The sequence below is a fragment of the Oryzias latipes genome, chromosome 10 (assembly GCF_053564925.1).
Source record: "Oryzias latipes strain Hd-rR chromosome 10, Olatipes_Hd-rR_3.1".
Lineage (NCBI taxonomy): Eukaryota > Metazoa > Chordata > Actinopteri > Beloniformes > Adrianichthyidae > Oryzias > Oryzias latipes.
The window spans coordinates 4,502,182-4,525,861 of NC_136246.1; the positions used below are offsets into that span (position 1 = coordinate 4,502,182).

The 23,680-nt window shown below is 43.2% G+C and overlaps 2 protein-coding genes and 1 long non-coding RNA gene across 8 annotated transcripts; 2 read left to right on the top strand and 1 right to left on the bottom strand.

Annotated features, from left to right (window-relative positions):
- Window positions 1-75: 75 nt before the first annotated feature.
- LOC144994680 (uncharacterized) lies at window positions 76-4,784 on the bottom strand. Its single transcript, XR_013658275.1, has 2 exons — window positions 764-4,784; window positions 76-522 (listed from the first exon to the last, which is right to left on the bottom strand). It is a non-coding gene; the product is annotated as an uncharacterized LOC144994680 (long non-coding RNA).
- A 3,401-nt stretch (window positions 4,785-8,185) lies between these two features.
- Window positions 8,186-9,802, top strand: ndufc1 (NADH:ubiquinone oxidoreductase subunit C1). Its single transcript, XM_004086480.4, has 3 exons — window positions 8,186-8,374; window positions 8,830-8,933; window positions 9,617-9,802. Exons 1-3 carry the CDS (start codon window positions 8,329-8,331, stop codon window positions 9,674-9,676), a joined length of 210 nt encoding a protein of 69 aa, XP_004086528.1. The 5' UTR covers window positions 8,186-8,328; the 3' UTR covers window positions 9,677-9,802.
- A 1,581-nt stretch (window positions 9,803-11,383) lies between these two features.
- Window positions 11,384-23,348, top strand: mgarpa (mitochondria localized glutamic acid rich protein a). 6 transcript variants are annotated; one of them, XM_078953866.1, is made up of 8 exons: window positions 11,384-11,543; window positions 14,410-14,513; window positions 14,624-14,729; window positions 14,822-14,839; window positions 20,012-20,248; window positions 21,132-22,453; window positions 22,524-22,563; window positions 22,660-23,348. In XM_078953866.1, exons 1-7 carry the CDS (start codon window positions 11,468-11,470, stop codon window positions 22,557-22,559), a joined length of 1,899 nt encoding a protein of 632 aa, XP_078809992.1. In that variant the 5' UTR covers window positions 11,384-11,467; the 3' UTR covers window positions 22,560-22,563; window positions 22,660-23,348. The 6 variants fall into 6 exon arrangements, with proteins under 6 accessions (XP_078809992.1, XP_078809993.1, XP_078809989.1 ...); XM_078953867.1 differs by having other exon boundaries at window positions 22,529-22,563; XM_078953863.1 differs by having other exon boundaries at window positions 11,388-11,615.
- The last annotated feature ends 332 nt before the right edge of the window (window positions 23,349-23,680 follow it).

Genomic DNA, 23,680 nt, shown 5'->3' on the forward strand with positions numbered 1-23,680 from the left:
GTTCATCATCTATGTTCATGATGTCATTTGACCTCATCATACAAAAGTCTGTATATAGAGGTCAGGTTAGTGTTTAGTCTGTTCTTTGGTAGTAAAGAGCGATCACTTTGGATTTCAGAGGATTTTACCAAGCAGACAATTTTTACTATTTTATCGTATTTCAACAAAAATGCATCACGCAAAATCATTCTCTTCTTTTAATCTGAAAGAAATCAGTTCAGTTCTGCGTCAAGCAGCAACAGCTTTACAAAATCCCCGAAACACTCATGGAATTCTGACGCCTAACAGAATGAAGGTCATACTTGGAGGGAACCAGGACAAACAAATCAATTCCACTCAATGTAGTCGAGTAGAGAATTTTTGTGTGGCTTCACGTAGACATTTCAGGTGTTACATGGCCCCAGAGACACTTCTTGGTTCATGGAGCATTGAAAAATCCCACGTCTGGTCCCTTGCTTGCATTGCTGCCGAAATGTTCTTTGGATTTCCCTTCTACACGGCCTATAGTGATTATGAGATGATCTGGAACATAACACATACTCACGGTCACTTTCCAGACCCCCTTCTAAATGCTGGATCCAAAACTAAAGAGTTTTACTTCAAAAATGACCAAAACCAGTGGCTTTTAAAGACATCAAGACAATGTAGAAAGAGTATTCGACAGGATGTCAGATTTGTTTCCCCTGATGACTTTAGAAAACACCAACAGATGTCAGGAATGTGTTCCGAGACAGAACAGATGAATGTGGATCAGTTTGTTCACCTGTTAAATGGAATGCTGTTGTTGGATCCTGCAAAGCGTATTCCTCTTCATCAGGTGCTTCAACATCCATTTGTAGCAGGTGACATGGATCTCCCAAGAAGCTCTGTAGAAGCTTTGAATAGTTTTACTGGCCAACAAAATCTCTTTGCATCAGCAAAGACAAAAGAGAAAGACATTCGTGGTAAAGAAAGAAAACGGCCCACGGTCTGGATCATGGGGTCAGGATATTACACCAAAAGAGCACAACGTACAGGAAATCAATGCTACAGAGAAAACCTTGGACTCAATGCAAAAATTAATTGGATTGGAAAAGTAACGATGTGCTGGAGGGATGTTTTGAATCGTTTCTATAGCGAGGTTTCCCAACAAAAGAGTCCTCCAGACGTTTTAGTTCTCCATGTTGGCAACACCAATGTGTCTGATCTCTGTGAAATGCTGAGGGACTTGAAATGTCTGCATGACACTTTTCCCAAAATTAAAATTGTGTATTCCCTCTTAACTCCAAGATCAAGATGGGGGAATTTCCATCCAGGGAAAATAAATGAAGACAGGATCCCGGTGACAAAGAATATTCAATTCAACATCAGATTATTCAACGGTGCTGTGGTTGAACATCCAAGACTGTTACCATTTAGAATCGATCAGTGCAAACCGGATGGAATCAAATTACCCGAAAAAGGATTTAAAATGATTGTCAGCGCTATCCGTGACACCCTTGTGCAGATTCTCAAGCAGATCTATTTAAGAGGCCAACCTCAGGTGAATGATGACACCCCATACGTCCCACACATCCTTCCAAAGGTGCAGATAACAATACCAGAGAAGGAAAAGCCTCCAAAAGAGTTTGTCAATGAAATGTCTCCAACAGTGAGACAGCCGGAAATGGAGACATCCGCACTAAAGTGCCAAAGTTTGAATCTGAAAAGGAAACACATTTCAGAAACAGACTTAGAGAGCTACTTGCCTGCACCAAAGATGACAAGAAAGATTAGTCCAAAAAACATCACTGAAAATGCACAGTCACCACCTGAGGAGGAACACTGGCCATACAACAACAAGCCTTTGCTGAAGAGAAAAAGAAGTGCAGAGGAACCCCCGTCCCCAGTCAAAAAGATAAAGCTAATCAATGAAGATGTCCACCAACATCTGGCTCTAGTCTGTGAGGATCAACCGGATTTTGAAAGTCCTTTTGCCAGTTCACCAGAAACTGTCATCCAACCTGAGGAAATGGAAGAGGACACATCTGGCTCCTCTCAAGTTAGCATTTGGTCAGACAGCTCACCAACAACCAGAACACATCCTTTACTAGGAGCACCTGATGTCTGGATTGTTGGCTCACATTCCATTTCAAAAGCAAAGCTTGCAGCTGATGATTCCTTTGCAAAAAGCCTTCATTCCAATCCCAATGTTAAGTGGATTGGAGAGAAAGACTTGGGCTGGAAGGACATTGTTAAAGAAGTCCATCAAAGAATCTTTGAGGAAAGTGGTCCCCCTGAAGTTTTGCTCATTCATGCTGAAGGGGATGAATTGGGAACAATTCCTCCAACGGTGATTGCAAGTCGGATGGCAGAAGACCTGAGGGTTCTAAAAGAAACGTATCCTCAAATGAAAACAGCTTTATCCCTCATCATTCCAAGAACAAATGGGAGATTTGGAAATCCTGCTGAAATCAATCAACTCCAGACCTCTGTCAATACAATTATGAAGGGGTATACTGACCTGTACCATGTGGTGGTTGAGCATGAAAATTTGCTTCCAGCTGACAAGAACATCTATGGGCCTGATGGAGTCAATTTAACCATACAGGGGAATCAAGTCTTTTTAGAAAACATTCAGACTGCCATCAAGAAATGTCTCCAATAGGAACCACAAGAATTGACAACCTGTTCTCTTGATAGCAGGGATTTTAGTGAGAGAACTTTTCTAAATCGGCTGAATCAAATGTCTTTGACTTGAACACATTTTTGGACAAAATCAGATCTAAACTTTGGGTTTCTCTCAAACATGTTTCCTAGGTCTATTTAAATCGTTGCTACTTCAAATTTGTTTTTTTAACTCCATTGTCTATTGACATATTGACTTCAAATTTGTTTTTTTATCTCCATGTCTATTGACATACTGACTTTTTGTTTTCTGTAAACATTTAATTTGAATTAGTTAATTTAAAAAATAATTTGATAGTTTTATGTTTGTCAATTAAAGTTTGATATTTTCTTTATTTTATCTTTCTAAAAATGATTAAATCTTGACTTTTATTTGGTTATATTCAATTATTTACTTTTAACAAGTTAACTTAAAAAAAAAGTATTGATAGTTTTTATGTTTGGATTTTTTTTTATTGAAAAAAACGGGCTGCATGGTTAAATTGGTGTTCTCTTTCCATGCATGCGTGGGGTTTTCTCTGGGTGCTCTAGTTTCCCCCCACTATCAAGAAAAAATACATTAGGACCGTACAACAATCACTATAAAAGGACTTCAACATCTGCTACATCCTCTTTATGTCAAATAAACGGACTTGAACCATTTACAAAAAAACGGGCTGCATGGTTAAATTGCTGTTCTCTTTCCATGCATGCGTGGGGTTTTCTCTGGGTGCTCTAGTTTCCCCCCACACACACAAAAGTGAAAATCAAGATTCCTAAATGGAATGACACAAGACACTGGTAATATCCAGGAAAACATTTAAAAGATTTTCATAACATCTATTTTTCTATGGTTAAATTAGAGCTTTTGACAAAGTGTAAATATTTACTTCCAGTCATTAATTAAACTGTATTAGGTTTTATTTCCACAAATTTATGAAAATGTATATAATGTGCACCAACAAGTTATTTTTTAGTGTGTAATAAAAAAAAAATGGAAAAAAAATTGGAAAAAAAATAAATAAATAAAAACATATATGTAATCCAGCCTCAGAGAGTCACAAACCTGTGTTCTTTCTGTGATGGTCCCAAGCCCATAGAAATGGAGAGGGTATATATGCTGGTTGGACTCCAGCTTTTTCTTTGCTTTCCATGTTCAGTCCAGAAAGCAAAAGGCACTGGTTGATGGTACTCTGGCTTCAGCTACACGGGGTTCAACTCCCTGCAGTGTCCTTGAAAATTCTTTGACTCTGACATGAAACATCAAAGTAAATAGTCTTCCAAAAAGATGATTCTAAAGTGTTAAAGATTATTAATTGTTGATAATGAGTTGTTTAGGGATTGATGAATATAGCAATATTTAATGTATATCATGTAAAACTTTTCTTTTTTTTAACTCAACTGGTTGCATTGGTTTGGATTATGATTGTACCAACCTAACACTTTTTTCTCCTCAAGTTTCAGGTATGAGGAGGCAGCTGCTGTTCCTGGAATTGCCTTTTCATGTGAAACCATAGATCGTGCTCCTGTCACAGTTTGGGTTTCTTTGCCTTAGTTTTTACTTCTTTTTGTTTCTGTCATGTTTGAGTTCTGTTTCCTGTTTTATTTCAAAAGGTTTCCTGTTTTGTAATGCTTTGGAGTTTACTTCCCTGGTCCGAATCTCTCCTGATCATGTCCACCTGTGTCTTGTCAGTCCTGTTTGTATTTAAGTCTTGTCTCTGCCTATCTCTTGTGCTTGCCCATACTGTCTCTTCCTTGACTGTCTTTTGCCCTGGTTTCCTATTTAGCCCACAGTAATTTCAGTTTTTTTCCCCTGCTCTGCAGCGCTTTTTCTTATTTAATAAACCCCTTGCCCTTGAACCGTGTACCTCCCGTCTCTGCATTTAAGTCCTTTATACTTACCAGCCCTCCCTACCTGACAGCTCCAGTTGAAAAATGCTTTAACCTCTTCTGTTCCAGAAAGGTTGAACTCACCATCTGATAATCAATGAGCTCCAGAGGTAACCCGTGTGCACGCTGAAGACACAAAGGCCCTCTATAGATCACCGAATTCATGATACACCGCGTAAAGTCAAGGAGAGGAAAAGCGAGGCATATTTTTCAGTGGCGTCATTGGAGGTCTTAATGAAAGCATATGAAGAATTCAAGCCTGTCTTCACTAAGAAAAGCAATACTGATGCATTACTCAGGGGAAGAGGGTCAGCTTGGTAAAAAATGACTGGTGAGGGTAAATGTTGACTTCCTAAAGATCATTCACACTTTAATTCTGGAATAATGAGCAAATATACATTTACTTCGAAATATTTTTTGTTCTAGTTAAGATGTGATCCCTCCGGAGCCAGAAGAACTAAGCCAAGTGAAGATGAAACAAAAGAATTGTACAAAAATTTAACGGTGAAATCAAGTAATCACTGGAGCCATGAAAGGCTTTGACGTCATTGTGCCTGTCTCTAGCTAATGGAAAGAAGGCTGAGGCTCATCTGACTGGTGGAGGCCCCCACCACCTCCCTTCTTTCCTGAGGGTACCTCATGACAGTGTACCCCTCATGACCCAAGTGACTTAGTGATGTGTAGGTTTGTCACTGGATAATTGTAACTTAATACAAATGTGGCTAAAAGTGCTAGCATTATAATCAGCATCGTTCGCCATTTCCTAGTGCTGTCCAAATCTACAAGTCCCACATCATGGGCCCTAGAAATTTCCCCGAATTCGCTGCGAAAAACCAGTCTGCAGCAATGCTCACTACATTGGCGAATATAGACCACAATGCACTGCATTTGAATGATTTGAAAATGGCAGAAAGTTGCGCCAGGAAGATGATAAATAAGTATTTTAAAAAGGAACTGTGGTAAAATAACATATTAGTAAATATGTAATGTTCCAGGAGGTGGTTCTTTAAAGAAACTTCCAGGAGTTCCTCACGCCCTACCTGAACCAGGATCACACATTCCTGAGCTGGCAAAGCACTGAACTGGAGTCTGCTCTGCAGCCATCCAAACTTTGACGTTTAAACAGTTCGAGTACTCAGGAGAAATCTGTCCAGATTATTCAGGACATGAATGTTGTAAAGTTTCTCCAACTAAACTCAAAACCCCAGCACAGGGTCCCCAAATGTCATTCAATTGATCCAGATCAGTTCAGTTGTCAGTTGGGTTCAACTTTAGATTCAGAATCAAGGTGTACGGGTTTGGAGGAAGACTGGTGTGGAGCAGAATCCAACCTAATTTTTTGAAATCCAGTTTTCATTCTGTAATTCATTTGTAATTATCTTAAGTTTGACACGTCATTGTATGAATGTATAACTGATGATTGTAATGTTTTTGTGTTTTATTCTTATTTGATTGCTTGAAATTAACTATTTCAAATAAAAAAAATATATATATTTTTTGTCATGTTTTTTTTTTTGTCATGTTTTACATTAGCATCCACTAGGGGACGACAGAGGGTCTTTGCGCCTCTTGAAGCAGAATGCAGAATGCAGTTCAATTTTAAAGTTATTATTATTGGTTGCCTAAGCAACACTTTAAACACTTCTGAACTAGTTGTTTTGATTTGAAAAGCTTCCAGAGTAAAATCATTAAAGCAGTGCAGAAATCCAAGCTAGACTGTTTTTTTTAGCTGTTGTCTTCAAATCCAAAACTCATCCACAGAACTTGGGTAAGATTTGTTTTTCAATCATTTCTAGACCTGAGTGACTTCTGGGCAAACATTTTTTTTTTTTTTTGGTGTCATTTGTTTTGCTTTTCGCTCTTTTAACCTGATGCTAGAAAATGTTCATGAAAGGATCACTGGAGCTCAGGAGTCACACAGAATGTTTGAACCTGCAAACATTGATGGATTTGTATTGAAGGTGTGAGAGGCTGAAAGCAGCTCTGCATGAATGTTTGCCATGAATGTTATCTGAGAAACCATCATATGAATTTGTGTTACCAGTGGTGTCCAGAACAATATAAAGGATGATGTAGTTTGAAGGATTGCTTTTTCATTTTAATTTTGAGTCAAAAATGCAGCTTCGTTTTGAAAATGTAAAAGTATTTCTGGTTTTGACTTTTATTTTTAATTATGCTACAGAATCACTTCCATAGGTCAGAGTTGGTGAAGTGAAAGAGTGTGAGGGCCAACCAATCAACTCACATTCTTTCAACCATTATAATATTAAATGCAAACTAACTATTTAATTATTTGTTTTACAATGGGGAACTTTTGCATTTCTTCACATAGAACAGAAATAAATGTAAATAAAAGTAAAGAAAATAGTAAAGAAAGGGGAGAGGGAGAAATGGTAACTTTGAAAATATTTCTTTATTCCTTTATTAAAGCCATATGGGAAGTCTATTGTTTTGTTTCTTCATTCAAGTAGTTTGTCTCATTTGGTTTCTTCAATAAAACCTGACAAGTTCAAAAAGATTTTATTTCGCTCTACTAGGAAGTGAGTGATGAACAAAGTAGCACATTCAATTAAATTAATGTCTTTTCTAAGTAAAAGTAATGTATATAATAAAAAATACATTTTTAACATTAAAATGTGATTTCAATTTTTAAATTCTCATGAAAACATTTGGATTCTTGACAATGATGCTGTCTAAAAGTGGAAAAGCTGTCTAAAATGGTTTTACCCTAAGTAAGGATTTTCTAAAATAAATAAAATAATGAAAAGGCCACGTGCTATTGTTCGCCTGGGGCCCACAAACTGCTAAGTCTGCCACAGAAACCCACGTTTTCTATTACTTGTTAAAATTCTCACTACAGTGATCCCTTGCTATATCACGGTTTACTTTTCACGGTTTCGCTACTTCACGGATTTGCATCGTGCATTGTGTTCTGCATTCTGATTGGCTAAAAAAGTCACTCCGCTTCTTCTCTACCTGCGCGTCAATAATGTTGCAGTTTAATGTAATGTACACATACGTAAATCAGCTTTACAAATTACGTACATGCAAATCATCTTGCAATTTCCTGTTTCTCTAAAACCCATAGAAAAAGAGCGACACCAACTGTCAATCACTATGTTCTTCTCCCGAACAAACACACACAGCTGCACCGCGGGCTTGAGAAGGAGAAAACACTGCAGCTTCTCAGACTGAAGAGCATTGAAATACACCTGAGCCACTATTTGTCCGTTTGTACTTTGTATTTTTTTCATGATCATTTTAAATTTTCTCCCGTTTAATTCAATTACTCTCGGGTCGCGGTGGGCGGGGCTAATCTCCGCGATTTGAAGCCTTCTGTTCACATTGATGATTAAAATTATTATTTGACAGTACTGTACAGAAGTTATTTGTGGAAAAAAAAACTTTTTTAAAGTACTTTGATTTGTGAAACAAATGTTTGAGCCTGTAAAATGGTTTGTTCTTCTTTTCAATGTATAACAGAGTATTTAATTGTATAATAATTGTTAAAAAAAAATAGAGGTTTCTACTTCACGGATTTTGCCTATCACGGGTTCTTTTTGGAACGTAACCCCTGCGATAAACAAGGGTTTACTGTATAACATATTTTTTAATTAATTATTTATATTTTTGAATATAAATGAAATGTAGTCGAACAGACTTTTAACGTTTAACGCTGTCAGTGAACTGATGTCCGGAAAGTCACGTGACGTACCGTCAGGGCGGCCGCTCGACTTTTCAGCGTTCTGTACGTCAGGCCTGCAGGTTGTTTAATCGATCCTGTGCGGCGGACCGAACGGGTGTTCAGTAACGATGACTTTATCCCGGTTGTTGTCACGGGTTGGTTTCGTTAGCAGAGGTAAGACGAGTAACCACAGAGAACCATCGGGGGCTGGGTGCGCGCGTGCCTGCGGCCTGCGTGTTTACATTGAAGCCCTGCAGTTCAGCCTGACCTTAGCTTAGCCTAGCTTAACATACAGGGATGCTATCTAAGAATCTGGACAAAAACAGCACAGATTAGCGTGTTTAAACTCTACCCATGTTTCTAAAATCACATATTTTAAGATGGAGGACTTCTATTTAGATTGTAGACTCTATATTATTTAGAACCACCTTTACCCAGCCCAGAACCGGGTCAGAACGAGGTTTTCGCAAATAGGGACAGGACTGGCAGGTGTAGGGTTAGCACTGATGCACTGCAGTGCACAGGCATAAACACAGCAACATCATAAACACACGTTGAAATAATGTCATGTTGTGAAGAAAACTTTTTCAGGTGTTTTTGTTTTTTTAAATGTCGGATTGTGATTTCAGTTGGATCCAGATCTGCTTTTACAAGCTCCAAGACTGACACCAGGAACCCCAATTGGGTGCGGGTGGGCCTGGCCTTCGGGAGCTCCGCCTTCCTCTGGGCTTTGGTGAGATCAGGCTTCACATTAACACATGAGCCAAAGCTGATCAAAAAGACTGGGCTCATGTTTTCCATCATCTCCTTATTTTTCGGAAGTGTCTCCTGGGTTTAGAGGCTGCATGGGCATAGAACATTAATGGAGTAAACCCTTTATTTACATGTACTTAAGGTGGATCTTAGTGCAGGAATCTGGTGGACTGCATCTCCAATGTCCCATGCGGTCCTCACCACCCGCTCCAGTCCTCTGCTGTACTGCTGCTGAAAGATGCTCTGAATTGAGAGTCTGTTTGTGAGCACCTGAAGAAGAAGTCCCCTCCATTTCTTTACCCAGGCAGATAATCTTTGACATAAAGCAAGGGTGAACTGAGTTTGCTCTGCCCACCTCTGACATTCCAAAATAGATGTTTGGGTGGAAAAAAAACTAAGATTTTATTCTCATCCATCATGGATCCACTCACTCGTAAATAAAATAACACGCCCATAATAATGCAGACCTTTTAGTTCTAATCAAAACAGCTGGTTCAAATTAGGTTTGGTGGCATGGGAAATCGCTCCCTTGCACCTCCTGTGGTCACATGAGGAACTGCAACATTTAGTACCACCAGTTTGACTTTGGATTGTGAAGGGACTTTGTGGGCTTGGTTAAAACCTGCAGTTTTCTGAGACTGACATGTAGCCTGTTGTCTACAGCTTTTCAAGCAGCACAGCACAGATGTGCACGAGTACAAAGTGAGGAATGGTCTTCAGTAGAGCAGCCCCCGGCAGCAAGGCGGGACCAGGATGCTGTTATTCATGGACGCTCTGCTACCGCCTGGACTGTCTGTCTGTTTTCTTGTCTCACTCTGTCCTGTGAAATAAATGTGTCTTATATCACAAGCCGGAGTCGTCTTTAACCTGTAGCATCTCATGAAGCACACGTGTAGAGTGTCACACCCCATAATGATCATGTGCGACAGGAAAACTGAATCTGCGGGTTACCAAAGATGTTGAAACAAGGTTGGTGAAAACAAGGTCACACGATTCATGATCATGAGCCGCCACACCTGACCTGGACTGCAGAGCTTTATAGGTGAGGAGAGGAGTCTTTGTGAATATGGAGAAGCTGCTTCAGGTCAGCAGACATGAGTTCAGCCAGGAGCCTCTGAAGCTGTGGGTGGGGGGAGCTCCTCTATTATTTATTCAGGATTCACTTATTTACCTTTGATATTGCTAATAATAAATGAGACGATGATAAAGAGGAGCCCAAACAACAAAAAATGACCACATCAATAGCGGGTATTTCCACCATTTGCTGCAATGACAGCGTCGTCTCCTGCTTCTCACCTGCCTCATGATGTTCCATTCTGCCAGGTCTCTTGGGGGTGGGGTCCGATCATCCAGTCTCTGCTTCAGCGGGTCCCATACTTCCTCTATGGGGTTCAGGTCAGGGGTCATTGCTGGCCAAACCATGTGAGGCTCTCCCTTTTCCTGAAGTCCAGCTGTGACAATTCTGGCACCGTGTGGTGGAGCGTTATCATCCATGATAGTTGGGGGTTTACTGGGGGATGATGATGGTTCTATGATGTCACTGAAGTAAGAACGTGCATAGAACCGGACCGTCTACTATAATCAATTTGATTTTGCTCTGCCTGTTGCAATTCTTCCACCAAAGCTAACCCTGAAAGCCATCTTGGTGTTAGGCTCACCTCGCCTTCTCCAGCACCACAGATGACCATCATTTCTGTGACCCAGCGCTCATCAGTGAACAGGACGGTAGACCATTGCTGCACTGTCCAGGTCACATGGTATTCTGTCCACTGCAAATGTTCATGTCTGGGTGTCAATGGAGTCACCTGCAACCGTTGTCTGTCATTTAAGTCATAGCAGTGGGGTTGGTTGTGAATGGTTTGTCTGGAAACCCTAGTTAGTACCCCTCACATCTGGTAAACGGGCCTCAGCAGATTGCAAAACCAGGCCTGTGGGCAACGGTCTTTGGGTACCTGTGGCAATTGGTGAAAGCTCATAAGCTGTCGCACTGTGAAAGGTTATGCTGGAAGGGGAACAACAATTTTTAAGAATTTCTGTCTGAGATGCACCATCAACAATAAATAAACCGTGTGTATGCTATCACTGTCCGTTATTATTAATGCAAATTTTTTTCAAAATTTACATTGATTATACAAGTATAAATAATAAAGTAAATGTAAATGAGTGTCTTTTTTTCTAAAGAGGGAAGTAAGACTTTGTGACTCCTACTGGGTGGTAAAGTGTTGAAGATTCCAGACTCCTACCAACCACCATGTGGGGTTGGACCATGATGGTGAGACACTACTCCACAAGTACACACTCCCGTTAAAAAGTACAGGAAGAGGAATCACTGCCACTATTTGATTCTAGCAGCTGAGTCAGCTGTTTTTACTGATGACCCCCCCCCCCCCCCCCAACACACACACACAGGAGACTCCTCCCCCTCTCTGACACGTCAGCCCTCACCCCGCCCCCCCGCGTGTCAGTGTCTGTCTGAGCAGCACGCAGCAGTCTGAGCGGAGCTTCGGAGCAGCGATGTTCACCTGCAGAGCGGCCTGGCAAAGGAGCGGCTCCGCGGCGCGAAGAGCGGCCTTCACGCTGCGGCGGGACGGTGGGTTCACCGGACACGCACCTGGGCCTCCGCGCGCGCGCACCTCACTAGGCGCGCCAATCCGGGGCAATGGTACACCGTGTCCTTGTGTGCTCGAAGGTCATTTTTGGGTTTAGTTTGTGCCGTTCCGGCAGACAGAGCGTGCGCGAACTCAGACACCGTGGGTGATCGCGCGCGCCCGCTGCAGGGCTCATCATCTTAAGCCTCGCTCGTCGCGCACGCGCTCGTCTGAAGAAGTCACCTACGAGAGAAGAACGACCTCCTGTTTGACCGCACGTGCAGCTCCCGCATGGGGATGACCTTCATCAACTTGTTATGTGAGACATGTCCTCTTCAGTCACGTGGCGTGCAATAGTCGTGAGACTGAAGGCACGCAGTGACGTCACGGAGGCAGCATAGCCATCTAAGTGGGCCTTGAAGGGTTAAATATCTGACCGCATGTTTTTATTGTCGTTCTTGACCTTTAAAGACTGCTGGGACTTAATGCTAACCAATGTGGCAGCAGCACTGAGGAGGGACGAGGCCCCGGTTACAAATACTGCACTGCGGTGAGCGCGCGCGCGCGTGTCAGTTCAGGTAACATGCAAAACTAGTATCTGCATTGATTAGACATCCATTTGCCTCAATATATTATAACAAAAAAGTCTAAAGTCATCTACACTTAAACACAATACCACTTTAAATACAGACATTTTAATAATAGAATTAAAGTTAGAAATTGACAGACTAGATCAGAAATGTAAGATTTAACAGAAACCCATTCTAGTTTGAATTGGGAATTCAAACTGTTAAACACTAATATTGTCTTGATTATTAGGCAGGTAGTTTTGGGTTGGATTTATAAGGTAAGCTGAATAAACCTTTAGAAAATACAGAATAATTACATTCAATCCATGATTTTATTTTCCCTCTAACCAGTTGTATATTTTCGGACAGCTGTACTGTTTTTGTTTAATGTAGGATATGTATCTTTTTTTTAAAGAAAAGGAGACCCATTCTTCAGTTTTAATCTTTCAGTATTGTGAAAGCACTTTTTTCACCTCATACAATGGATTTGAACCATTAGCTGTTTATGAGAACCAGACTGAATGACTCCTCCCCCCTGGCGTTCCAAACAGGAAGTACCCGCCGGCTCCATAAGCCAAAATCTCACAAACTTGAATAGAGACATAAACAGCTGTTACTGAGTCTTTTTATCTGTCAGAAGAACCAGTCTAACATTTTTTAATGTTCTTGATAATCCTAATTTTTGTCCTATTTTCTGTAGTTCACGTCATAACCTGACCAATCAGATGCCTCCATAAAAGTAGGTGGTCTCACATCAAACGTTCAAAATGTTTGACAGACTCTTAGGGGTGTGGCCTTCCAGCATGCTCAATGATTGCCATGGAAGCAATGACTCAGACTGACCAATCACTGCTTACTGACATCATCTGGCTCCAACATGGTGGCATCCGCATCGTGAACAAATGGCGACTGAATCGACTTCCTTTAGTTGGAGCAGGAAGTAAACCGTTTTCACATTCACTCGTTCCAGTTCTGAGATACAGTCAATGGTTTGAACGGTATTTCTCAGCATTTAACACCATCAGTGTTAAATGCTCCCCTTCAGTGAAATGATGGGGAAGCCAGCTATCAGTTCTACTCCTGCAGTTCTGCTGTCACTCATTTAAAAACTAAAGCTCCGCCTCCTCTGGCGTGGCTACCTGTAAGTGACCCATCTCTGAGGCCTTTAATGAAGCCAGCAGCAGGATGTGTTTAAGTTCTGGGGGGCCCCTGACCTCCTGAGTGGTCTCACTTTCTAAGAGGGTATCATGGTTTAATCCGGACCTGCCAACCCGTGCCCCCCCCCTGCTCATTAAAAATCTCCCTGCCTCATCCCTGCAGCTCAGGCTGTTTTAGACCTGATCTGATTAGCAGGTGAAAACAGAGGCCGGGGGCAGGAGCTGGGATTACATCACTGGATTAACGGTGGCGCACAGGCCGAGCTAAGGTTCTATTTTCTCATGGGAGGTGCGCTTGTTTGGACTGACTGTGGTTCTGTTGAAGAGTCCGCCCTTTTCCGTTCAGTTAGCTGAGGTTCTGGTGCAGAGCAGACCTGTTAAAATGGAGGAAATGGCATTGTTTCTGCTGTGAAACAGGTTCTGCCACAAACTTCTGCATCAGCGTTGTTGGAGCTCGCTCTGCTGAACACAGCTGGAGGAAACGAGTCATCTTTGAGAGGGTGAAGCTTCAAAGCGCTGCTGACGGGTCTACAGGTCCAAATCTGATCAGAGCCAAATGCTTCCGGATCACGGCGCTTCCGGCTGCCTTGGCCCTGAATCCTCCTGGGGGGGGAGGGTCCAGCAGCAGCAGCAGCACTATGCATCGGTTCTTAGGGCCTTCTGGATTTGGGCTGTTGTCTCCAGAATTCTGTTTTTTGACTGTTTTTTTCCCCAAAATGTAAGGCCATTCATGTCCGGAGGCTCTGCCCCTTCTCTGTCTGAAGAAGCTGGAGGTCTGATTGATGGCAGTTTCATTGGTTCTGGATCTTCTCTAGCCATCCTTCAGACATGTTCAGACTTCTGTCTGCACTGCTCCAATGATAAAACCGCCTGGTTTTTTACAAACAAATTGATATTGAATTCATGAACGCTTGAAAAATTGTTATTGAATCTTTAAATCCATGAGTTTATTTAATGTTTTTTTCAGATGAAAGTTTTCAGAGCGGGCCATATTTACATGAATCGTCAGTTCGGTTTAGTGGAAGTGACCCATATTCACGCTTGTTTTTCCCCCCACCTCTGTGCTTAAGCTCTCCCTGTAACCATGGCAACATAGTGACTGGGTCCAGAGTGATGGTCTAACCTGAGCTTCTCTCTTACAGTGGTGCCGCGGCGGTCCATGTCCTCGGTTCCGGGTGGCTCCTCGGGGGAGAACATCGTGTACTCGCTGCTGTGTGGGGGGGCTCTGGTCGGTTCTCTGTCTTATGTAAGTGTGCTGACACTTCGGTGAGGTCTGGCTGGGGACTCACGAGACCCGAAGTTCTGGGACTAGACCTCCAGAAGGAAGCTTACATCCCGGTTCTTCCTATTCCTCAGGCTTACAGCACCGTGAGCTCGGATCACAACCGCTTCAACAGCCGCCTGGAGGAGTTGAAGTCCCGACCCAAGACGGAGTGGGTCGCCAAACCTTGGCCCCCCAAGAGTAAGTGTGAGGGGATCAGAATGTTTTTTTAAATGACCGTTTGAGTCGTTTTTCTGTGGGTCAAGGTGTGACATCTGTTCCTCTGTTTGCAGGCAAAGATGAAGATGAGGGTGAGTCATCATCACAGGCTGCTCTTCATCACTGCCTGACATGAGAATATCACTGAAACTATTTGAATGATGAGGTCATGAGTCTGATTGATGCTCATTGAGAATCCTAATCTTCATCACCAAACCTGAACAGCTCAGTGAGTGCTGCTCTTCCTCATCAGGGGGCTTTTGTCCAAGCTAATACACGTTTCATCCATGTTCCTTCATCCATGTTCCTTCATCCCATGTTCTTCATCCCATGTCCTTCATCCATGTTCCTTCATCCATGTCTTTCATCTACATTCATTTCATTCTGGCTTCTTATTCATTTTCCTTTGCTCCAGTTCCTTCATCTGTGTTTCTTTAACCATCTTCCTAAGTCTGCATTGCTGGATCTGCAGATCTTCATCTCAGTTCTTTTCTCCACATTCCATTTAAATGTTCTTCATGAATGTTTCCTACCTCTTACCCATCATCCTTCACTCCTGTTCTTTAGTGATCATTTTATTGACCTTCGTTTATTCTTCTATAATCACTCATCTTTTTTATTCCTTCATTTGCAGTTTTTCGTCTTTCTTCTTTCATATTGGTTCTTTTATTGGAGTTCTGACCCCTAACCCATCTTGCTTTGTTCCTTCATCCATGTTCCCTCATCTCCATTCCTACATCAATGTTTATGAATCTTCTTTTCTGAATCTGCCTGCCCTCATCTGAGTTCTGCCTTAAAAAGCCTCGTCTTTTCATCTTTGTTTCCTATATCCATCGTCCTTCATCTGCTTCTCCTGGGTTCCTTTAGCTCCTCTCCTGAGTCTGCATACCTTATCTATGTTCTTTCATGTGGATTTTTTCTTCTGCTTTCATTTGTTCCGGCCCTTTACTCACTCCGCCTTACCTCGCCTCTAATCCTTTGTCCCTGTTTTTTCTTCCAAGTTCCTTAATGGGTGTTTCTTCATCTACGTTCTCCATTCTAGATTCCTTAATCTACCTTCATCTATTTCCCTTCCTTGCAGCTCTTCATCCCGTTTCTGTATCTGACCTGTTCCCTTTAACGTTACGCACATTTTCTACATTTTCTCATCTACAGTCGTGGCCAAATGTTTTGAGAATTGCATAAATATTGGAAATTGGAGAAGTTGCTGCTTAAGTTGTTATAACAGCAGTTTGCATAAACTCCAGAATTTCATGAAGAGAGATCAGATGAATGGCGTAGTCCTTCTTTGCTATGAATATTAACTTAATCCCAAAATAAACATACCACTGCCTTTCATTGCTGTCATTGAAGGACCTGCTGGGATCATTTCAGTCACCGTCTTGTTAACTCAGGTGAGCGTGTTGACCAGCACAAAGCTGGAGGTCATGATGTCAGGCTGATGGGGTTAGAATGGCAGACTTGACACGTTAAAAGGAGGGTGACGCTAGAAATCATTGTTCTTCCATTGGTAACCATGGTGACCTGCAAAGAAAAATGTGCAGCCATCATTGCGTTGCATAAAAATGGCTTCACAGGCGAAAATATTGTGGCAACTAAGGTTGCACCTAAATCAACAATCTATAGGATCACCAAGAACTTCAAGAAAAGAGGTTTGATTCTTGTTAAGGCTTCAGAACGTCTGAGAGGGTCCAGCAAGCGCCAGGATGGTCTCCTAAAGAGGATTCAGCTGCAGAACCGGAGTGCCACCAGTGCACAGCTGTGAGCGCATCTGCACGAACTCTGGCAACAACAGTGAGGCTTTTGGAAGATGGCCTGTTGTCAAGAAGGGCAGCAAAGGAGCCTTTTCTCCCCCCCAAAAAACATCAGCGACAGATTGATCTTTTGCCAAGAGTCTTGCGAATGGCGAATGGACTGCTGAGGACTGGGTCAAAGTCATATTCTACGATGAAGCTTCTTTCCGATTGTTTGGGGCATCAGGAAAAGGCTTGTCCAGAGAAGAAACACTGCTATCAGTCCTGTGTCACACCAACAATAAAGAATCCTGAGACCATTCATGTGTGGGGTTGCTTCTCCTCCAAGGGAGGGGGCTCACTCATAGTTTTGCCCTAAAACACAGCCATGAATACAGAATGGTACCAGAAGACCCTCCAACAGCAACTCTTCCAACAATCCAACAACAGTTTGGTGACCACACAGTGCTTTTTCCAGCACCTTGGAGCACCGTGCCATGAGGCTAAAGCGAGAACTAAGAGGCTCAGGGACCAAAACGTTGACATCATGTGTTCATGTTCTGGAAACTCCCCAGATCTAAATCCCAATGAAAACTTGTGGTCAATCCTCAAGAGGGGGGTGGACAAACAAAAACCCACCAATTCTGACAAACTCCAAGAAGTGATTCTGAAAGAATGAGTTGCTATTAGTCAGGATTTGGGCCAGAAGTTGATTGACAGCACGCCCAGTCGAATTGAAGAGCTCCTGATAAAGAAGGGCCAACACTGCAAATACTGACTCTGCATAAATGTCATGTAAGTGTCGATAAAAAACGTATGAAGTGCTTGGAATTGTATTTCAGTACATCACAGAAACAACTGAAACAAAGATCTGAAAGCAGTTTAGCAGCAGACTTTGTGAAAACTAATATTTGTGTCATTGTCAAAGCTTTTGGCCATGACTGTACATTCATTGATCTGCATCGACGCATCTGAGTTCAGACCTGTACGTTCCTTCTTCATTGTTCTTGCTATATTTGTTCGTTCATTTGCAATCTGGCCCCTCACCTTTTGCTTGGGCCTCGTTGCAAATAGATCATGGGTGGGGGGGTGTAAGCCTCTGTCCCGTTTGTCCACATTATCAGCTGTGAGTACAGGCGATGGGATCTGGAGAAGATACTGTGGCAGGAGAAAGGAAAATAATCAAATACAGAATCATGTCTGTATGATTTGTCTAAACTCTGGTGCCCTCAGAGAGACTTCCCTGCTTTAAGGTGTCGTGTGCTGAAATGAGGAGGTTAGCTTCAGGTCTTTCTGATCTTGAAGTTCCCCTCCCAAACACTCATCTGCTGAAGCATCCATCACTGACACCTCCACCCGTTTTCATCCCGCGCTAACCTTCACTTGTGAACAGACGCGTCGACCCGGTTGCCGGTCCTTCCTCTAACTCTGTGTGTCTTTTGCTCTTTCCAGCGTGACACTCACACTTAGCTGCAACCCCTCCACCCCCACTCTTTCCTCTTATCCCCATCCCCACTCTGGTCCCTCCCCCTCCCTGTGGGCGTTTCCCTAAAGGACGCTGTGTTTGGTCTGACGTTCACGCAAAAACCTCTGAATCCTTGCTAAACTTTGGACTCCATCACTGGTCTGCAGCTCGTTTCTGTGAAACCTCTTAAGTGGGGTTGGGGGGTGGGGCTCCCTCACCTGCCCCCTCAGATGCCATCTATCTCCCTGGTTGTTTCACTCTTACCCAGCTCCTAATCTGTATCTTGCTACCTAGATGGTAAGAACTTAATCTGACCCCCCCCCCCTCTGCATGCAGCCTGTGGTCCTGCATGTTTGTCCTTAGAGTCTGAACGCTGGGGAAGACTTGAGGATCTACCTGAACATCACAAACATCCCCTATAGGTTTTTAGGACAGAAACATGAGCAGATGAAGAGCAGATGTTTACCAGCAGAACCTGAACTGTGTCCTGACTCTTCAGAATCAGACTTTGTCAGGAGTCTTGATCAGTTCTTCTCCTTAATTCTGTGTTTAGGTCAGTGTTTTTCAACCAGTGTGCCGCGCCGTGGGAAATTACTCTCATTCACTGATCTATAAACATTTTCCATCTCCAGGATATCAGCTCTGTGTTCATCCAAACAGGCCCTGATAAAACACTGAGTAGTTAAGAATATGAAAGATCATAAAACACTTTTTTCTTTGTTTATTTGATTCTATTAAAAACACTTTGATAAGATTGACGGTACCGCGATTTAGCTGCAGCTGTAACTGTTTTCTGAAAAGTCCCGTCCCTTTGACTGTCTCCACCAATCATTCTTGGAGTCTTAATCACACGTCATCAGTCTGACCAATCAGAAGTGGGTAAATCTTCACTTCCTTGTTCAGATTCTGCTCATAAAGTCTCTCAGTTCCAACAAAAATACCAGCTAAAGCTCGTCTTTAGCGGTGTAGCTTTCCACAGAATCCGGTGTCAGACCGTGGAACAAGTGAACAAAACAAAGAAGCTCAGAGACGTTAGTCTGTCTGCCCTTTTACGGCAGTTTTCACACTACATCTCCCATGATGCATTGGGTTAAAGTGATAGCATCTCAGCGCACAATGAGTCTTTTCTGTTAAATGTCTTGAAACCACAACAAACACATCAGTTTTTAAATCTTCTAACTTAACTTTTATTGCATCTTTTAGAAAAAACAGCTGCAGTTTCCAGCTTTTTCTGCCACAATTATCACAAAAATGCATATGAGATTGTGGAGGGGCTGTAGATCAATACAGACTATGAGTTTCTCCTTCTTTTTTTTTAATTTCTGAATGCTGGTGTGCCGCGGGATTTTTGTCAAGGTTAAAGTGTGCTGTGGCTCAAAAAAGGTTGAAAAACACTGATCTAGATCATAGATTTACTCATAACCAAGTACTGCATGTCTGCGTTGAGGGAGGGAAAGGACTTTGGTCTGCACGTTTTTGCCTCATTTTAAGGCTGGGGGGGCTATAGAGCTCATGACTCCTGCTCTGCTTTTTTCTGGGTGGATAACTTGAGCAAATCATAACAGGATCTGCAGATGTATATTGGATTTATATATATATTTATAGGTTTAAAGTCCCACTCCAATCATCTTTTAATCTATTTTAAAGTGTTCCCAATTGTCTTTTAATTAAAATTATGCCATTTTTTAAAACAAAATCACAAAACCTGTATCATTTTCTAGTTAAGAAATTTGCCTCTGAGTTGGTGCGGTGCAACCCCGCCCCCCTTCCTATTGCTGAAAGCTCAGAGCAATGAGCTTGTGGCCCACCCAGTGTATTATTTACGTCACAAATGAGCTCTTTTTCAAATGGTATTATTTCGTCTGCTTCTGAATCACCAAAATACTCAGAAATGCAGTTTTGATCCTAATTTTCTTTATTTGTCCTTTATCATCTGAAAACTGCCACAAAAACATGTTAAAAACTCCACTTTCACCAGAGTGGGGTTTTTAAGAGGTGTTAGAAATCCTGAACAGACGTGTTCTGTTGATTGGTCCCTCTGTGACGCCTGACACGCTGCCTTCCAGATGAAGCTGTAGGTGAGGAGGAGATGGCCGCAGAGACGGGGGTCGCTGAGGTGGAGGCAGAAACCATCGTGGAGGAAGTTGCTGAGGTGGTCGCTGAAGTGGCCGAGGAGGTGGTGGAGGCTGCGCAGGAAGTGGAGTCTGTCGCAGAGGAAGTTGCTCAGGTCGCTGAAGCCGTGGAGGAAGCGGCTCAGACCATCGCAGAGCCGCCTCATCCTGCAGAGGAGTCCGAGAGCAACGGTACGACTTCTTCCTCTGAGGAAGAGGCTGCTGCCTCTGAGGCTTGAACTCTCACTGCACACACAGCCACAATCACCTCACCCTGGAAGACCCTGCAGGTCCCTCTACGGCTAACCTTAGTTAGTGGGACGCCCCACCCCCACCCTTAGTCTGTTTTCCAGTTTTAATGATCAGATTGAGGATGAAGGACGGCCTGTGTGTGAAGCTGCCCCTGCTACAACGATCTTCATCTTTATGACAGTCTGGGGAGGTTCTCGTTTTAGGGGTGACATTAGCAAACATCAGCTCTGCCTCCATCACAGACCGTCACACATGAGTCTTCCTCAGCTGAGATTGGAGCAGATCTGATACACTGGTTTGAAGCTCCCTTCTATGTTGTTGAAGCTTCTGCTCCACCCTTCCCCCCAAATGCTCCTCTGGGCCAGAAACTAGCTGCTGCTCTGCAGGTGATTCAGGGGAAATCAGGAGCACTTAAGTTCTGAACAGAACTTTGTTCCTCCTTTAACTGAAGAGTCTGAACTGTGAACGTCAAGTGAACAATAAAGTTTTGTCAAACCTGAAGGACCTGCTGCTGTTTCTGAGTTGGTGTTGATCCTTTCCCTACACTCGTGGTGGGATAGGGGATTTCTGGTTGTCAGGGTTCTTCCTGGTTCATTTTTCTGTACAGGGGTTGTTGTTTCTTTGTCCCTGGTTTGTGGGCCTGCCACATGGTTCTGCTTTCAGAAGCCATCAGTCAAGTTTCCATAACTTTTTCTTCTGCATGGTCAGCATCTGTTGCACAAATAAAAGAAGCTGGACCTAAGCTCCTCAGCCTGTGATCTAGATGTGGAAAAATCCCTTCTGAGCCCTAGTGACGTTTGGATGGCTGGATTTTCTGTTGCAGTGCTGGCAGCTGCCTCCACCCTAGAGGTCCCGAAGGTGTCAGAAGGAAGTGTTGAGTCTGCTCCTGCTGCTGAAGACCTAAAAGAGGAGCCTTCACCTCCAGCTGTGGAACAACCACCTGAGGACAAAGCTCCACATGAACCAGCAGAGGTTCTTTCTGCAGAAACAACAGACGGTGTTTCACCAGAAAGTGTTCTACCAGAACCAATAAATGTTACACCAGAAGAAGTTACTCCAAAAGATGTCACACCAGAAGATGTTGCGCTAGAAGATGCTACACCAGAAAATGTTATACCAGATCCAAAGAGTATTGCGTCAGCAGATTTACCACCAGTAGACGTCACTCCAAGTGAAGTTGCACCAGAAGATGTTACACCAAAAGATGTCACACCAGGAGATGCAGCACCTGCAGATTTTCCAGCAATAGATGTTCCTCCAAAAGATATTGAAGTTACACCAGAAAATGTTACCACTGCAGATGTTGCACCTGAAGATGTAAAAACAGAAAATGTTTTAATTGCAGACATCACAACAGATGTTCCAATTGCAGATGTTGCACCAGAAGAGGTTCCAACTGCAGATGTTGCAACAGAAGTTACAACTGCAGACATCACAACAGATGTTCCAATTGCAGATGTTGCACCAGAAGAGGTTCCAACTGCAGATGTTGCAACAGAAGTTACAACTGCAGATGTTGCAACAGATGTTCCAACTGCAGATGTTGCAACAGATGTTCCAACTGCAGATGTTGCACCAGAAGAGGTTTCAACTGCAGATGTTGCACCAGAAGAGGTTACAACTGCAGATGTTGCACCAGAAGAGGTTCCAACTGCAGATGTTGCACAAGATGTTACAACTGCAGATGTTGCACCAGCAGATCGTACAACTGCAGATGTTGCAACAGAAGTTACAACTGCAGATGTTGCAACAGATGTTACAACTGCAGATGTTGCAACAGATGTTACAACTGCAGATGTTGCACCAGAAGAGATTCCAACAGAAGATGTTAAACCTCTTGACACTGTAACGTTTGCTGACAAGACTGCCACACCTGTAGGAGAAGTTGCAGAAGAACCTCTGGCAGTAGTGGAGCTGGAAGTGCCAACAATGTTGGTGGAGGAAAAAGTCTCCACTGCAGGTGTGGAAGAAGCTGGAACAGTTGCCTCTCAAGAATCTGTGCAGAGCCCAGGCGTAAGGGAGTACATTGTGGTCGTTCTGGAGGGAACACCCAAGGAAGAGAAACGGCCCAAAGTGCTGGGGGTAGGACCCGTGACTGGACGGGTGATTCCAGATCCAGAAGAAGAGCGGACCCCCCCTTCTGAGGTAAATCTGACACTGTAGGTCCACAGTTGCTGCCAAGCCGTGTGAGTGTAACTGTCCCTCTGCTGCTCAGCATAGGAGACGTGTCCTTAAGGTGCAGATGGAGTGAACAGGTAACGGAAAAATCAGGACTCTGTCATTTAGTTTCAGATACAAACGTGGATGCAGGGGAACACAACACTCATGTCTGCTGTTTCCTTTCATCGCAGTGAAAGGAGAGGAAAGACATTTCCTTCCCCCCTGCCCCCTCCTCAGGTCCTTGCAGTCTTCTGTGGTGATGAAGATGAGCCTTCATCACCACTCTGCTCCTCCCTGATGGAGCCCGTCATTGCAGTGTTATCCTCTTGAAGTGGGGGAGCGGTTACTTGCTGTGAATCCCTTTTTATTCTGAAATCTTAAAGCTGCAGCTCCTCTGCTACCTCACCCCCCAGCCCCCTCCGTGTTTACCTCAGCAGACCAGCTGAGTCCTTCTACTGTGAAACTTTCTCTGGAGGTTCAGACAGACGTGGGAGTCTGAGGGTCTGGATCCTTCGTCCTTCAGCGGTTCTGGTTCTGTCTTTGCTGCTCCTCACTTTCACAGACTCATGCAGATAAAGCTGAATGTAGAAAACCTCAACCCTTCTGTCTCTCAGACACTTCAACTCCTGTTTGTGGAAAACTAGACGTCAGTATTTTCTGTTAGACTGTTGCTTCTGAGCCAAAGACTTCAGCAGCCTGGTGTCTCACTTTCTGTCCTGATCAGTGCTGGCAGTCAGATGATCTTCAAGGGACCATCTCAGTGTTGGAGCTTGTGTGGGCGGTTCATCCTGGTGGGTCATAAACTTGTTTGTTTGTACCAGTGGGGGGAGGGAGTGTCCCTCATCCTCTTCCTGTGAAATAAAAAGTTTCCAGTGAAGAACCTCTGTGTGTGTGAACACTCAAAACTTGTCTAGGTGTATCCGTTACCACCCAAAGGCTGCTGTGGTGGGCTCCTGCAACCCCCCGAAGGAAGTGGATGCTACTGAAAGATAAAAGTGACCAGAGTAATGACACTGAGGAGTCTTTGTTTTAACAAGCCCTAACCCTGAAGTCACCATATCCTGGTAAGCAGCAAGAGGTGAGGCAGGGATCTTAGAAAAACAACTGCATCTCAGCAAAACCGAATGATGCTACTGTATGATCTAAAGCAAAATCCGATTAAGGTGATTGACAGCTGGCTGCTACGGTGACTCCCTTAAGTTTCTATGAGGC

Excerpts from the sequence above, each read along its gene's own strand:
- ndufc1 (XM_004086480.4), top strand. The coding sequence starts at position 8,329 with ATGACTTTATCCCGGTTGTTGTCACGGGTTGGTTTCGTTAGCAGAG. Across the intron at positions 8,375-8,829 it reads GGTTGGTTTCGTTAGCAGAG|TTGGATCCAGATCTGCTTTT; the intron begins GTAAGACGAGTA and ends TTGTGATTTCAG. Across the intron at positions 8,934-9,616 it reads CCGCCTTCCTCTGGGCTTTG|CTTTTCAAGCAGCACAGCAC; the intron begins GTGAGATCAGGC and ends TGTTGTCTACAG.
- mgarpa (XM_078953863.1), top strand. The coding sequence starts at position 11,468 with ATGTTCACCTGCAGAGCGGCCTGGCAAAGGAGCGGCTCCGCGGCGCGA. Across the intron at positions 14,514-14,623 it reads TGGTCGGTTCTCTGTCTTAT|GCTTACAGCACCGTGAGCTC; the intron begins GTAAGTGTGCTG and ends CCTATTCCTCAG. Across the intron at positions 22,454-22,523 it reads AGCGGACCCCCCCTTCTGAG|CATAGGAGACGTGTCCTTAA; the intron begins GTAAATCTGACA and ends TCTGCTGCTCAG.